Source organism: Stegostoma tigrinum, chromosome 12, assembly GCF_030684315.1.
Source record: "Stegostoma tigrinum isolate sSteTig4 chromosome 12, sSteTig4.hap1, whole genome shotgun sequence".
NCBI classification, from domain to species: domain Eukaryota; kingdom Metazoa; phylum Chordata; class Chondrichthyes; order Orectolobiformes; family Stegostomatidae; genus Stegostoma; species Stegostoma tigrinum.
In genome coordinates this window covers 47,745,116-47,758,566 of record NC_081365.1, presented here as the reverse complement: position 1 = coordinate 47,758,566, position 13,451 = coordinate 47,745,116, and the positions used below count along the sequence as shown (strand labels likewise).

General features: G+C 38.6%; 1 protein-coding gene across 1 annotated transcript in view; it reads left to right on the top strand.

Moving 5' to 3' along the window:
* The window catches only part of nsun3 (NOP2/Sun RNA methyltransferase 3), a 28,080-nt gene that overhangs the window by 469 nt on the left and 14,160 nt on the right, over window positions 1-13,451 (top strand). The window contains exons 2-5 of the mRNA XM_048541516.1: window positions 1,418-1,533; window positions 3,425-3,768; window positions 7,746-7,900; window positions 11,751-11,872. Of these exons, the coding sequence (XP_048397473.1) occupies window positions 1,418-1,533; window positions 3,425-3,768; window positions 7,746-7,900; window positions 11,751-11,872 (737 nt within the window). The remainder of the gene's footprint in view (window positions 1-1,417; window positions 1,534-3,424; window positions 3,769-7,745; window positions 7,901-11,750; window positions 11,873-13,451) is intronic.

Genomic DNA, 13,451 nt, shown 5'->3' with positions numbered 1-13,451 from the left:
CTGAGATTAGAGAGGAAATCCATGAGTATAACCAGATTAACGCTGTTTTGCAAAGTAGTAAAAGAAAGCAGAAATTGCGGGATAAACTAGCATCATCTATGGAGAGAAATCAGTTGACTTTTTTCCAGCAATTTCTGTTGTTCTTTCAGATCAGTGAGGAAATCCATTAATGTAACCTGATTAAAAGAACAGGAATGTTCCACAGCACCAACAGGAGATCCAAAAAAAAGGACTGGAAGAGTGTTCTGAGAGATATGTATCATAGGCACAAACTTTAGTGCTGGAATGGCCTTCCTGAAAACTTCCATTGACATACATTAGTTCAACATTAATTACAGCTACAAGGGCAACAAGACATTCCACCTTCACAGAGCCACATTCAACTGTGAGTGTCTATTAGCATTCATTATCCCCACTATTCAAGTAAAATGTAATAAATCATTGAGTTAGTGTCTAGCTATATGCTTAAACACTCAATAGGTTTAGATGGAGACCTCATTGTTAGGCAGTTGTGATATTAGTTGCACTAAGTTGGTCATTTTGTAGTGTAGAACCTATTTGTTTCTGTAGGAGCAGCAGGGAAGCAGAGGGCATAAACATATTCGATTTGAACAGCATCTGCAGTTTTCACTTGGGTTCTTTTCCTCAAAACATCATGAAACATTTCTTCTCACTTGAAACATGTAAACCTTTTAATTTGAATTGAATAAATTCCTGAAATGAACAAATAAGCAAGAAGCTAACAGGAGAACAATTGCCTGTTAACTTTAAGTACACAGTATGTATAGGCTGCATTTCATACAAAGGAATCTTGTGGATAACAGACAATATTTTGAGAAGTTAGAAGCTGGTACACTCAGCTATTTTTGGTAATATTCCTCTTTCCCTCCACCCCCCCCAACCTTGAGTACAATATTTAATTGCAGTTTAAAAAAACAATTGGGAGGGATTGCAAAGTGTTCAAATATTGCAAAGAAATTGGAATGTACTTTGAAGTGAACACGTGTTGTGGAAAACATTAAATAGCCCTTGAATCTGTAGGTCGTGAACATATTACTTCCCCTTTTCCTGAAGGTGTGTTACGTACTGGGATATACTGAGTCGCTGTCTAGTACTTTGACCAACTGGTATTTCTTACCAGCATGTTTATCCTCCCCTCCCCTCATCTCTTCTCTGCCCTCCCCATCACCAAAATAAATAGTGAACAGCATTGACAAGACAAACTTTGAGTTGCTTTCACAGCTGTTTTAATATAATCTATGCTGTACAAGAGCAACATTTGAACATTTTCAATGCCGGTTAACCAACCTTGGTTACTTCCCATGTAGCAAATTAACATGCGCAAAGTAGGTTATACTGAGCAAAAGACAGATTCATAGTGAACAATTAATGTTTCAGATTTTGTTTGCATTTTTAGATAAACAAGAGGTCTCATATCAAATTGAAACCACAGAAACAAATTTGCAAACCTGTTTTGGAACATTTTGATGAAAGATATGGACAAGAACTTGGAGAATTATGGGACAAAGTCAGGTAATAATAGAGGTAATTTCTATTTACTCATTTTGTCTTTCATACAAGGTAGGATCAAAAGCTCTTATGTTCAGAGCATGAAATGGGTACACTTGAGACCAAGTTTCTCTCAGTTGGGTGGATGCTAGTCTCATGAAAGAATGGTCTATGTATCAGAAATACAGTATTGCTGCCAGTTCCAAGTTAATGGATCTGACCCTAATACAGGATATTTCACTGAGAATGTGGCTGCTTCATCATCGAGTCTCTATTGAAAAAGCTTAGAGAACCTTTGATTTGCTACCAAACAAAAACTATTTGTTAAATTGGGCAATGTCTGCTTTCCAATCACAAGATGCTTTCAAGCCAGTGCAGACACTCCACTAACATAGAACATAGAACATCACAGCACAGTACAGGCCCTTCGGCCCTCGATGTTGTGCCGACCTGTCGTACCGATCTCAAGCCCATCTAACCTACACTATTCCATGTACGTCCATATGCTTATCCAATGACGACTTAAATGTGCCTAAAGTTGGTGAATCTACTACCGTTGCAGGCAAAGCGTTCCATTACCTTACTACTCTCTGAGTAAAGAAACTACCTCTGACATCTGTCCTATATCTTTCACCCCTCAATTTAAAGCTATGCCCCCTCGTGCTCTCCGTCACTATCCTAGGAAAAAGGCTCTCCCTATCCACCCTATCTAACCCTCTGATTATTTTGTATGTTTCAATTAAGTCACCTCTCAACCTTCTTCTCTCTCATGAAAACAGCCTCAAGTCCCTCAGCCTTTCCTCATAAGACCTTCCCTCCATACCAGGCAACATCCTAGTAAATCTCCTCTGCACCCTTTCCAAAGCTTCCACATCCTTCTTATAATGCAGTGACCAGAACTGTACACAATACTCCAAGTGCGGCCGCACCAGAGTTTTGTACAGCTTCACCATAACCTCTTGGTTCCGGAACTTGATCCCTCTATTAATAAAAGCTAAAACACTGTATGCCTTCTTAACAGCCCTGTCGACCTGGGTGGCAACTTTCAAGGATCTGTATACATGGACACCGAGATCTCTCTGCTCATCTACACTACTAAGAATCTTACCATTAGCTCTGTACTTTGCCTTCCGGTTACTCCTACCAAAGTGCATCACCTCACACTTGTCTGCATTAAACTCCATTTGCCACCTCTCAGCCCAGCTCTGCAGCTTATCTATGTCTCTCTGCAACCTACAGCATCCTTCGTCACTATCCACAACTCCACCGACCTTAGTGTCGTCTGCAAATTTACTAACCCATCCTTCTACGCCCTCATCCAGGTCATTTATAAAAATGACAAACAGCAGTGGACCCAACACCGACCCTTGCGGTACACCACTAGTAACTGGTCTCCAGGATGAACATTTCCCATCAACTACCACCCTCTGTCTTCTTTCAGCAAGCCAATTTCCGATCCAAACTGCTGTGTCTCCCACAATTCCATTCCTCCGCATTTTGTGCTGCTGATTGGAACTGTAAGACTGTTAGTCCAACCAAATCTGATAAATGTAATCTATATTCTACTCCCACCCGCACCCCATCGCCTGTGGAACATGACTGCTGTAGTACAAGAATCCTTTCATATCATTTCAAAAGTATACGTTTAAATATGCCTGTGGTGTACAGCACAGCACTACATAATTTCTGGACATTTTGTAATTGTGATTTAATTGTTCTATAGCCGGAAATTAATAAATACATGGCTATCAGTAATTTCTGTAGGAATGTTTTAGGCAAAAGTATACTTCAAGTATTTTGCTGTTTTCCCCAAGATCTCTTCTCCTCTTCTCCCCCCCCCCCCCCCCCACAAAAGTTGCTGTATCAGTTTAAATTGTATTTAATTTATTTCTGTTTTTGTTTGATAATCTTTTAGAGAAGTGCTCCTGCTTCCTTCCAATTGGCAGTATGCTGTGCTTGTGAACAAGTTCAGTGAGTGTGTGACATTTGAACAGTATCTTCAGTCTAGGGGATACTACAATTTCCTATCAGATGTTTTACCCCTTACCCAGCATTCTTTACGATGTTACATCAGCAATGTCCAGTGCCGGTTCCCCAGACTCCAACACTGTACTGAAAGGTTGAAGGACTACTACCTCTTAAATGCAGCTTCCTTAGTGCCTGTCCTTGCGTTGGATGTACAAGATGGAGAGCGTGTGCTGGATTTGTGTGCTGCTCCTGGAGGGAAATCCTTGGCAATATTGCAACACGCCACACCAGGTAATAATTGTTACTTTATGTTGCTGTGGAAAGCTCACATTCTGCTTTCATTTTTCAGAATTGCCATATTTGCAAGTTACAGGAGGGTAGTAACTCATCTCCTGCATTTGCTGCTCACAATGTGGTCTCCTCTAAACTGGGGAAACAAAGCATAGACTGGGTGAGCACCTTGTAGAACTTCTACGTTCTGCTGTCAGTAAAGACTCTGAACTTCCAGTTGCCTGCCACTTTAGCGCACCACCCTGTTCCCTGGCCAACATCTGTCTCAGGCTTGCTGCAGTGTTCCAGTGATGCTCAGTGCAAGCTGGAAAAACAACCACCTCATTTTCCACTTGGTGATCCTGCAGCGTTCTGAACACAATATAAAGTTCAATAATTTGAGGGCCTAAACTGTCCCATGTCCTAGCCCTCTACCCTGCACACCAGGCCTTGTTACCACGTAGTCTGCCACTGCACACTATCTATTGTTAGCAACAAACAGTCTCTATAAACACTCTGAGCCACATTGTTATGTACTCCTTTGTCTGTCCAACTGTTCTTGTCTCTGTTTGGGCTCTATCCCCCACTATTGTTTACTTCTTACCCCCTCCCACCTCTCTATCTTCTGCATATAAATCGGCATTTTCCTAGCTACCATCAGTTCTGAGGAAAGATCACTGGACCCGAAACATTAACTCAAACTTCCCTTCGGAGATGCTGCCACATTTGCTGAGCTTTTCCAGCAATTTCCATTTTTTTGTTTCTGATTTACAGCATCTGCAGTTCTTACAGTTTTTATGAGAAATAGCAGTTCTGAGGATAGATTGAAGAAACTGGGACTGCCTTCATTGGAAGGAAGAAGGCTGAGTGGTGTGATACAGTGCAAATGAAAGTGCTGTACTTCTGTGTAAGCTTGAATAATGAGTAACAACAACTATGAAGCATGAGAAAGTAAGCACTTGCTGGGAAAATTAGTTGGCCAAATAGGCTGATTGCATGTACTACTCGGGTGAAATGGCTTAATATAATTGGCAAACTTTCATGATGACTGCCACTTCTCTGTCATGAACGACTCATTGTTTTTCTTTGCAGTTTCTTTTATTTTGCTGGGTTTTTGAGCAACGTATCATTAAAATTGGCTGTAATGACATCTTTTCAGGTCAGCATTCATCAGATAAAAATCCAAGAAAAACACGGTGTAACAACACAATTTTTCTAGTGAATGTGCATCTGAGGCTATATGTAAGAGCTAACCAAGTGGTAATATTGGTGCAGAAACTTGAAATCCATACAATCAATGATTTGATATTAAGTCAGTAACATTTAAAATATCATAATTAGGATTTTATAGATTGACAAGTAACTGCGACTTTAAGATGACTCTACAACAGAAAGTATTTAGATAAAACAGTGTTTATTTATATGAACAAGTAATGAACTCTTTGATAATGAAGCAAGTTGTGAATTTAGTCAAAAGGTGAAAAGCATGTGTAAGGTTTAGGAAGTTAAAATCAGTCAGGGCCTGTGAGGAATATAAAGAAAGCAGGAAAATACACAAGCAGGGAATTAGGAGAGCAAGAAGGGGGCATGAAATGACCTTCGCAATTGTGGTTAAAGAGAATCCCTAGGCATTCTATAGATACATTAAAAATAAGAGGATAACTAGGTAGAAACTAGAACTACTCAAAGATAAAGGAGGCAACTTTTGCTTGGAGGTACACAATGTGGGTGAGATCTTATGAGTACTTTGTGTCGGTATTCACCCAGGAAAAGGAAATGGTGAGATTTATGTGGAGCATGCTAATATGCTAGGGCACTTTGAGATCAAGAAAGTAATAATATTGGGTTTCTTGAAGAGAATTAAGAGGTCACAGGGCCTGATGATATTTACCCAGGTTATTGAGAGAAGCACGATCTTGGTATCCTCGCTAGTCCCTGGAGAGGTCTCAGAGGATCGGCTAAAGTAGCTAATGTTGTTCCTATGTTCAATAAGGGAAATAGGGATAATCCAGGAAACTATAGACCAGTGAGTCTCACATCAATGTTTGGAAAGATATTGGAGAGAATTCTTAGGGATAGGATTTGTGTGCATTTGGAAAAGCATAGCCTAATCAGGGACAGTCTGCATGGTTTTGTGAAGGGTAAGTCATGTCTTAGTAACTTGATTCAATTTTTTGAGGAGATAGCAAAGGTGATCGATGAGAGAAGAGCAGTGCATGTTGTTTACATAGAGTTTAGTAAAGCTTTCAACAAGGTCCCTCACAGTAAGCTCATTCAGAAAGTTAAGATGCATGGGATCCATGGTGATTTGGCTGCATGGATTCAGAATTGACTTGACCATAGAAATCAGAGGCTAGTAGTGGAAGGGTAGTTTTCTGGCTGGACGTCTATGACTATTGGTGTTCTGCAGGGATCCATAATAGGACCCTTGCTGTTTGGAATATAAAAGACCGGATGAAAATGGAGATGATTAAATTAGTAAGTTTGCAGACAAGACAAAGATCAGTAGAATTGTGGATAGTGTAGAAGGTTGTCCAAGGATACAGTGGGATGTAGAACAGTTGCAGATGTTGGTAGAGAAATGGCAGATGGAGTTTAGTCCGGTAAGTGTGAGGTGCTCTACTTTGGGAGAGGTTCAAGTCCATAGTAGATAAGGTGGTAAAGAAGGCGTATTGGGTGAGGAATTGAGTACAAGAGTCAGGATGTCATGTTGCAGCTTTGTAAGACTGGTTAGGTCACACTTAGCGTATTGCTTTCAACTCTGGTCTCCACATTACAGGAAGGATGTGGAGGGTTTGGAGAGGTGGCAGAAGAGGCTTACCAAGATGCTGTCTGGATTAGAGGGTGTGATCTATAAGGAGAGGCTTGAAAAACTTGGATTATTTTCTCTGGAGTGGTGCAGGCTGAGGGGAGACTTGATCTAAGTCTATAAAATTATGAGATATGTAGATAGTGTTAACCGTCAGAATCTTTTTCCCAGAATTGAAATGCCTAATACTACGGCGAATGCATTTAAAGTGAGAGGGGAAAAGTTCAAAGGAGACGTGAGGGACAGGTTTTTTTATACAGAGAGTCATTGGAGTCTGGACTGCAGTGCCAGGGATCGTGATGAAGGCAGAAACAACAGGGGCATTTAAAGGACTTTTAGGTAAACACATGAATATGCAAGGAATGGAGAAATATGGACCAGTGGCAGGCAGAAGGATTTAGTTTCATTTGGTGTCATGGTTTGGCACAACATCATGGGCTGAAGGGCCCATCCCTGTGCTGTATGGTTCTATGTTCTAAAAATGGGCCTCAGTGTGAAATATAGCTAGCTATTAACTTTAGATATCTCTTAAGTGCTTTTCCATAGAATTAATGTGGGTGTATTCAGATGAATTACATATGAATGTAGAACTAATTGTTGTATTGGAAAAGTTTTGTCAAATAAAAATTTAATGCAACTAAACGTTAGGTCTTTACAGATGCAAGTATTCTAATAAGTTCACGGACCTGGACATTGCGGTCAGTGGCAAACAGATGTGTGTTGGGAGTTTAGCACAGCATAATGTCATGTGCAGGCGATTTAGGAGCTACACTGTTGTACTTATGGGGAAACATTACGGTCAATTTTCACTCAAGTTTCATGAACTGCAGTGTCATCAGTAATCAAAGTCTGTTTTCTGTTGCAAAGATCTTCATATAGTACCACAAGATCTTTTATGTATGCCCAAGATGCAGATGGGCCCAAGTTTCAATGTTTCTAACAGTGCAGAACTGTAATTTGTCTGCAATTTGCTAAGGTCTCCAGAGTGGGGCACTTACCCAAGCAATTTTGATTGAGAGGTGGATCATTATGTTGGGTCAAAGCAGGTATGTAATTATGCCCTTGGGAGGACAGAAGTCACGTCTTTAGACTGCCGAAGCAAATGTCCAGTATGTTGGAATCTCTTCCTTGAGTCAGATCTTTGGTCATCTGTACAATCTTACTCATATTATTGTTTTTTCAAAAAAAGGTTTTTTTCTCTGCAATGAATATAATGTCTTGCGACACCAACGGCTAAAGCAAACACTCAGCTCTTTTGTACCTGAAGACTTAAGAAATGTGATTGCTGTGACTGACCTGGATGGCAGACACATTGGTCATCAGTATCCTCAAACGTACAACAAGGTGAGGCTATATTTTGATCATATTTTGCTAGATTGGTGCAGGCAACGAGTTCAAGACCATTTCTGTGATGATGTGATATAGCTCATTATAGCTTTGAAGTGTACCAATGTGTCAGACACTCAATCATAGGTTTAGACCTATGGACTGCTCAGCATTGAGTAATAACTCTTGTGCTGGTTTCGAGTAAGGCCTAGTAATAAAGTTTTAAAGATTATTCTAATGTATAAGAAGTGTAGTTTAAGAAAACCTCCGCTATAAGCAACTTTCACAAGCATGCATTCTGTTAAAGTTGAAGCCATAAAAGAAAGTCACCACAGAAAATTCCAGAAATATTAGAATAAACTTCAGGACTGTTTTTATAATCTAATAAACAGCTGTTATGTTGTCACAGGAGAAGAAGGGCCTCATCAAGGTTTTTACTACATATTAGGAGTCACAGTGCACTGTGGAAGCTTCTGTTGGTGAGCTGTGTCCCAGCTTTCACAAAAGCATTTGTTGGAGTCCCATACAATGGCTTATTAACTAAAATCAAAGCATTCTGAAGAAACAGGCTAACTGTTGGTATGGATAATAAATTGATTGAAGAATGGGAGGAAGTGAAAGTTCATTAAAGGAATTATGTTAAGATGGAGTGCTCGAAGGCTCATTTCTGGGCTATCATTTTATTTGATTTCAATAACAAGATTTCACAAACTCAACACACAGTTTCCTCGCAGAAAGAACATATAGACTTTAACATAATAAGAATGGGGGATTGACCTGGTAAAAGTGGTGGAAATCTGAAAACGAAAGATCTGGAAAATGAGAGAGGAGATCAGACTGAAGAAAGGAACAAGAGGAACCTAAATGGTTCATGAACAGATATAGTTATATAACAGAAGCATAAAAGTAGCAAAGGAACAACTCCTAAGGACAAACAGCTTGTGCAACCATGTACACAATACCTAAAATAAAATGGTAGAACTGAAGGCAGTATTCTCTAGGGATGAATCTAATGCATTAGGAGTAAGTGAATATTGACTACGTAAAGCATGGGACTGGCATCTAAATATTGCAGCTCATGACATCAGGAAAGGGTAGGGAAGGAAGAAGAGTGTTAGGGAACAATGTTATTTCTCTCTAAGTGGACCTAATAGCAGTAGGAAAAAAGGGCATGATCAACAAAAATGAAGAAACAGCATTGATCTGTACTTAGACCATGTAGCTTATCTTCCAATTTCTGAGAAGTTGGCTCAAGTTTTTGAGGTATTTGTGAGGAAGAAAGTGTGAATTAGGAAGTTGAGTTTGGAGTAAAAGTAACTATTTATTGTACTTCCAATACCGTTAACATATGTGACTATTTAGAGTATTAGTATTTGTGTTCTTTGGTTTTAAACAGAGTCTTGTTATTTCACTTTTTAACTAATTAACTGGGTTTTCAGATTCTTGAAATAAAAAGCATTGCTGTTCTCTCCTGCAGTCATAGCACTGGATTTAAAAAAAAACTGTGGAACCAGAAGAATGTGTAAAAGGAGGATTGTATGTGAGAACAGTTTTAAAATAAAACTTGAAGAATCGTGAACTACATAGCTTACACAGTTGAACATAAGGGAAAATACGCTTAAACTGTAGAGTGTTTCAGTCATATTACACTTTAATACTCTATCCAGTTAAGCTTATCAAAAGCAAGCAAGATATTTTGATATAAGAGGCGGTGCATATAATATTCTTGGGTTTAAAAGGCAAACTCTACATAATAATAAGGTGTAGAGCTGGATGAACACAGCCGGCCAAGCAGCATCAAAGGAGCAGGAAGGCTGATGTTTCGGGCCTAGATCCTTCAGAAATAGGTTACGTTATATCTACATTATATCTTTTCAGATTGGATCAACTATGGCAAAGCTGTCAGAATGGTGCAGTGTAACTGCATGTTATTAAAGATGAGATTCTGTACCCAGTGACATTCTGATATCAGGAGATATATGGGCTTTGCGTTCTTTTCCATTCATGTGGTCTTATATCTGAATTCCCTCTTTAGATGATTGATATCTGGATGCCAAACTCTTATTTTTTTAAAAAAGAACCCCTTGTGTAGATTTAATTTTGTGCTAAAGTCCATTGTTCTTTAATTGACATTCTACAATCAATTAATGTCAGATTAAGTAGCAGCCTTCTGCCTATATGTAAATATTTCCATTGATTTTGTGTTGTATTTTTGAATACCTGTATTGCATAGTTGCTGGTCACTAGGGGGTGCTCAGTCATCAGGTTATACTCAATGTTTCAGTTTGCAGGAAATGATTCTACATTGTCTCTGTGTGTACACAGTGCTTGACTTCGTTATGTCCAGCACAAAATGATAAATCCAAGCTTGAATCAGATTCAATTGGATTCTATTATTTCACAGTTTTGTTAGTACTGTTCAAGTTGTTTTGAATAGCAGTATTAGTTTTCATTCAATAACTATTTTGGATCAGTTATCTTGGTCATAGAGTCAAACAGCAAGGAAGCAGGCCCTTTATTTCCTGCTAACCATTATTTATAGAGCATAGAACATTACAGTGCAGTACAGGCCCTTTGGCCTTCGATGTTATGACGACCTGTGAAAAATTAATTTATCAATCAATAAACGTACACACACACTGATGAAGTAAATTGCATGAAATTAATTTCTTTAATTTCCACAGAACTGCATATTCTTAGTTCAGATGATCTGGTACATCTACTCAGAGCATGCAGCACCACGCCCTGTTTTTGTATTTTGTTTGTTGTTTTGTTACTCAACGCCAGTACCAGACTACTCAGCTTTATGTCAATAGGTGAATTAAATCAGACTGCTAGATGTTGCCGCCAAATGATTTGAGTCCAGCATTGTTGTATGTTGCACTTTGTAATGTGAGGCGCAACAGCTTTTGTACTTTTGGTGAATATTGTCGTGTGTCTCAAGAGGTTTGCTGTTATTGTCAGGAGAGAAAAAAAGCCTTGTCCCAACAGAGACTTTATCAACAACATATCAGTAGTGCAATTCCCTAAATGCCTTAGCTTGCATACAACTCATGATATGTTTCTGAGTAGGTGCTTCACTATCTGAGATTTGAAAATACACCGCCATCCTCACATTGTACCCAGGGTTACAGAGCACTAGACAGTTATTTTTCTTGAGTGCTCCTTTTTGTATGTCAGCTTTCTCTGTGATGTAAATCTTTTACCTAGGTCAGCATATTCAGTCTTTGACAAATTATCAGACATATTGCATCCTGGGACACCTTGAGGTAGCACACATCACGTAAGTATTTAGAAACTTAGTTAATTCAGAGAATTATTTTCAGCCATTCTTGAGTTAGAAATCATTTTGTGTCCTCTGGATTTCTTGATTTTTGCGGGCGGAGGTGAGCCGCTAGGGTTATATAGCCACAACAACATTGTAAAAGAAAAGCCTAATCGCTGCTTCAGTATGTTGAAAGTGCAGTTGCTGTTGTATAGGTGAACTGTGCAGGCAGTCAGTTCACTATGAAATCTCACAGTGGATTAATAATCAGTCAAGGTGGAGTATTGACTGGGTCAACTACCTGACCGCTGCCTTTCTCCATATCAAATGGCACCACAGGTTGATTTGATTCACCCAGACAGACAGACAAGATATCAGGTAATAATCTCAGCTGAAAGCTGTAACCTTTGACAATGCTGCTCTCAGTACTACCAGTTATCAGCCTGGATTACATGCTGAATTTTGCAACATGCTCGAAAACAGTGCATGAGAATTTGAGTTGGGATGTTGATTACTGAGCAAGTTCATTTCAACTGGAAGTGCAATAGGATTTTGATAGAAAAATCTTGGTTTTTATTTTACTGGTTTGTTTTGCTTTCTTAGGTGCTAGTGGACACACCATGTTCAAATGATCGAAGTTGGCTTTTCTCCTCTGATGTCCTTCAGGCTTCCATGAGGATTACAGAGAGGCCTAAACTACCAGTTTTGCAGGGGCAATTACTAAGGTACGAGACGATAACCTGAAAGATCACCAGTTTATAGTTTACATTTTAAGTGAAATAGATTGCAGTGAGCAAGTAGTCAATCTATTAGAACAGATTCTCTAGAGAGCTAATAGAAGCAGTTAGTGTTGATTAATACAAAAATAAATTAGATTTATTTGAAAATGTGTTGGAACATGCTACATGAGTTATTTGAGACATGATGTGTGGCAGTTATGGCGTGCTTGTAGAACAAAAAAGGTTGACTTTGGACTAGTAGTTCCCAAAACAACAACTCCACTGGGATTTTGTTTTTGTTGCCTCAGCTTCTGTTGTAGACTACTACGATTGGTATAATTAGTCAACATTTCTTTTGTCATTACATGACTACTGGGAGAAGAAGGCAATCTAGATGGACTCTGGTCTTTATTATCGTCTCGCAATTCCTACGTCCCTTTGGCAAACCAGTAACTAATCTTGACCTTGCCTAAACTTTCACTCTCAGAGACAATAGTATGCCCTGACTGTTCTCTTTTGTTTTCGGGATTTCATGTACTGCGGGTAGCTTATTGTTTTACCATTTAATATTTGTCTTAATTTAGTCTGTAGGAACATTATTTAGTACTGGTGAATAATGTGGCCAATCACACAAATTTTTCACACCCTTTTTTGTTCAATTGTACTCTCCAGGGTTTCGATTTAATTTTCCAAATGTGCAGAGTTCAGATTATACATTTCTGCCAAAATGAATGATGATAACATGTTAGATTCTTATATAAGCTTGTAATTTTAATGCTGTTTTAATTCTGGTGTTCTTTCTGATGGGAAGAAGGCAATTTTGTTCCAAAATATCTCCACAGGATGATCTTATTCCTTTTATTGACACTTTTTTTGGCATTTTTGGTAGTAAGTGAATATACAAATGACAGAAAAGGCCATATGGTCCATGTAGCCTATCCTGCATAATTACAGTGCGTTGGTCATCATGGTTGTTTGTTGTTTCTTGTTACTTTGTTCTAATTCGATTACTGATGATGGGACACTTCCAGTATGTCATTTACACAATGTAACACAAATAACGAGAAGTAAGAAATAAACAGCGTTTTGTAAAGTGATCTCTTGCAAGATGTTTAACAATAGCACTAAGTCTACATTTTGCAGTTGAAATAGGGGAAGCTAGCACTATTGCATGGAAATTGCACAACATCTATCACTGATGGCATATGTACAGATAAACTTGGAAGGCAGGATGTTGTTAGCTCAGGTACCTCCGAAAGTTCCACAATAACTGTATATTACAAGGAAATTGAAGCATATGGAATGGAGTGATGTTTCTGTGCATGCCTCACAGAAACTAATTAAATTTACCAAAAAATTAGACTGTCTATTTCAGTGGAACTACTGTTTTAACTGTCTGATAATTGTTAATGACTGTCAAACAACTTCTATGACTCTGAAAATAATCATTTCAAAAATTCAACTAATGATTGGATAATAAACAGTATTATATTTTTACTTTATCTATGTTTGTTTTTCTCAATCACTTTAGTTATTCATGTCTCCTTTTACATGTTTTACTTGATTTGGAAATGTAATCCAGTAT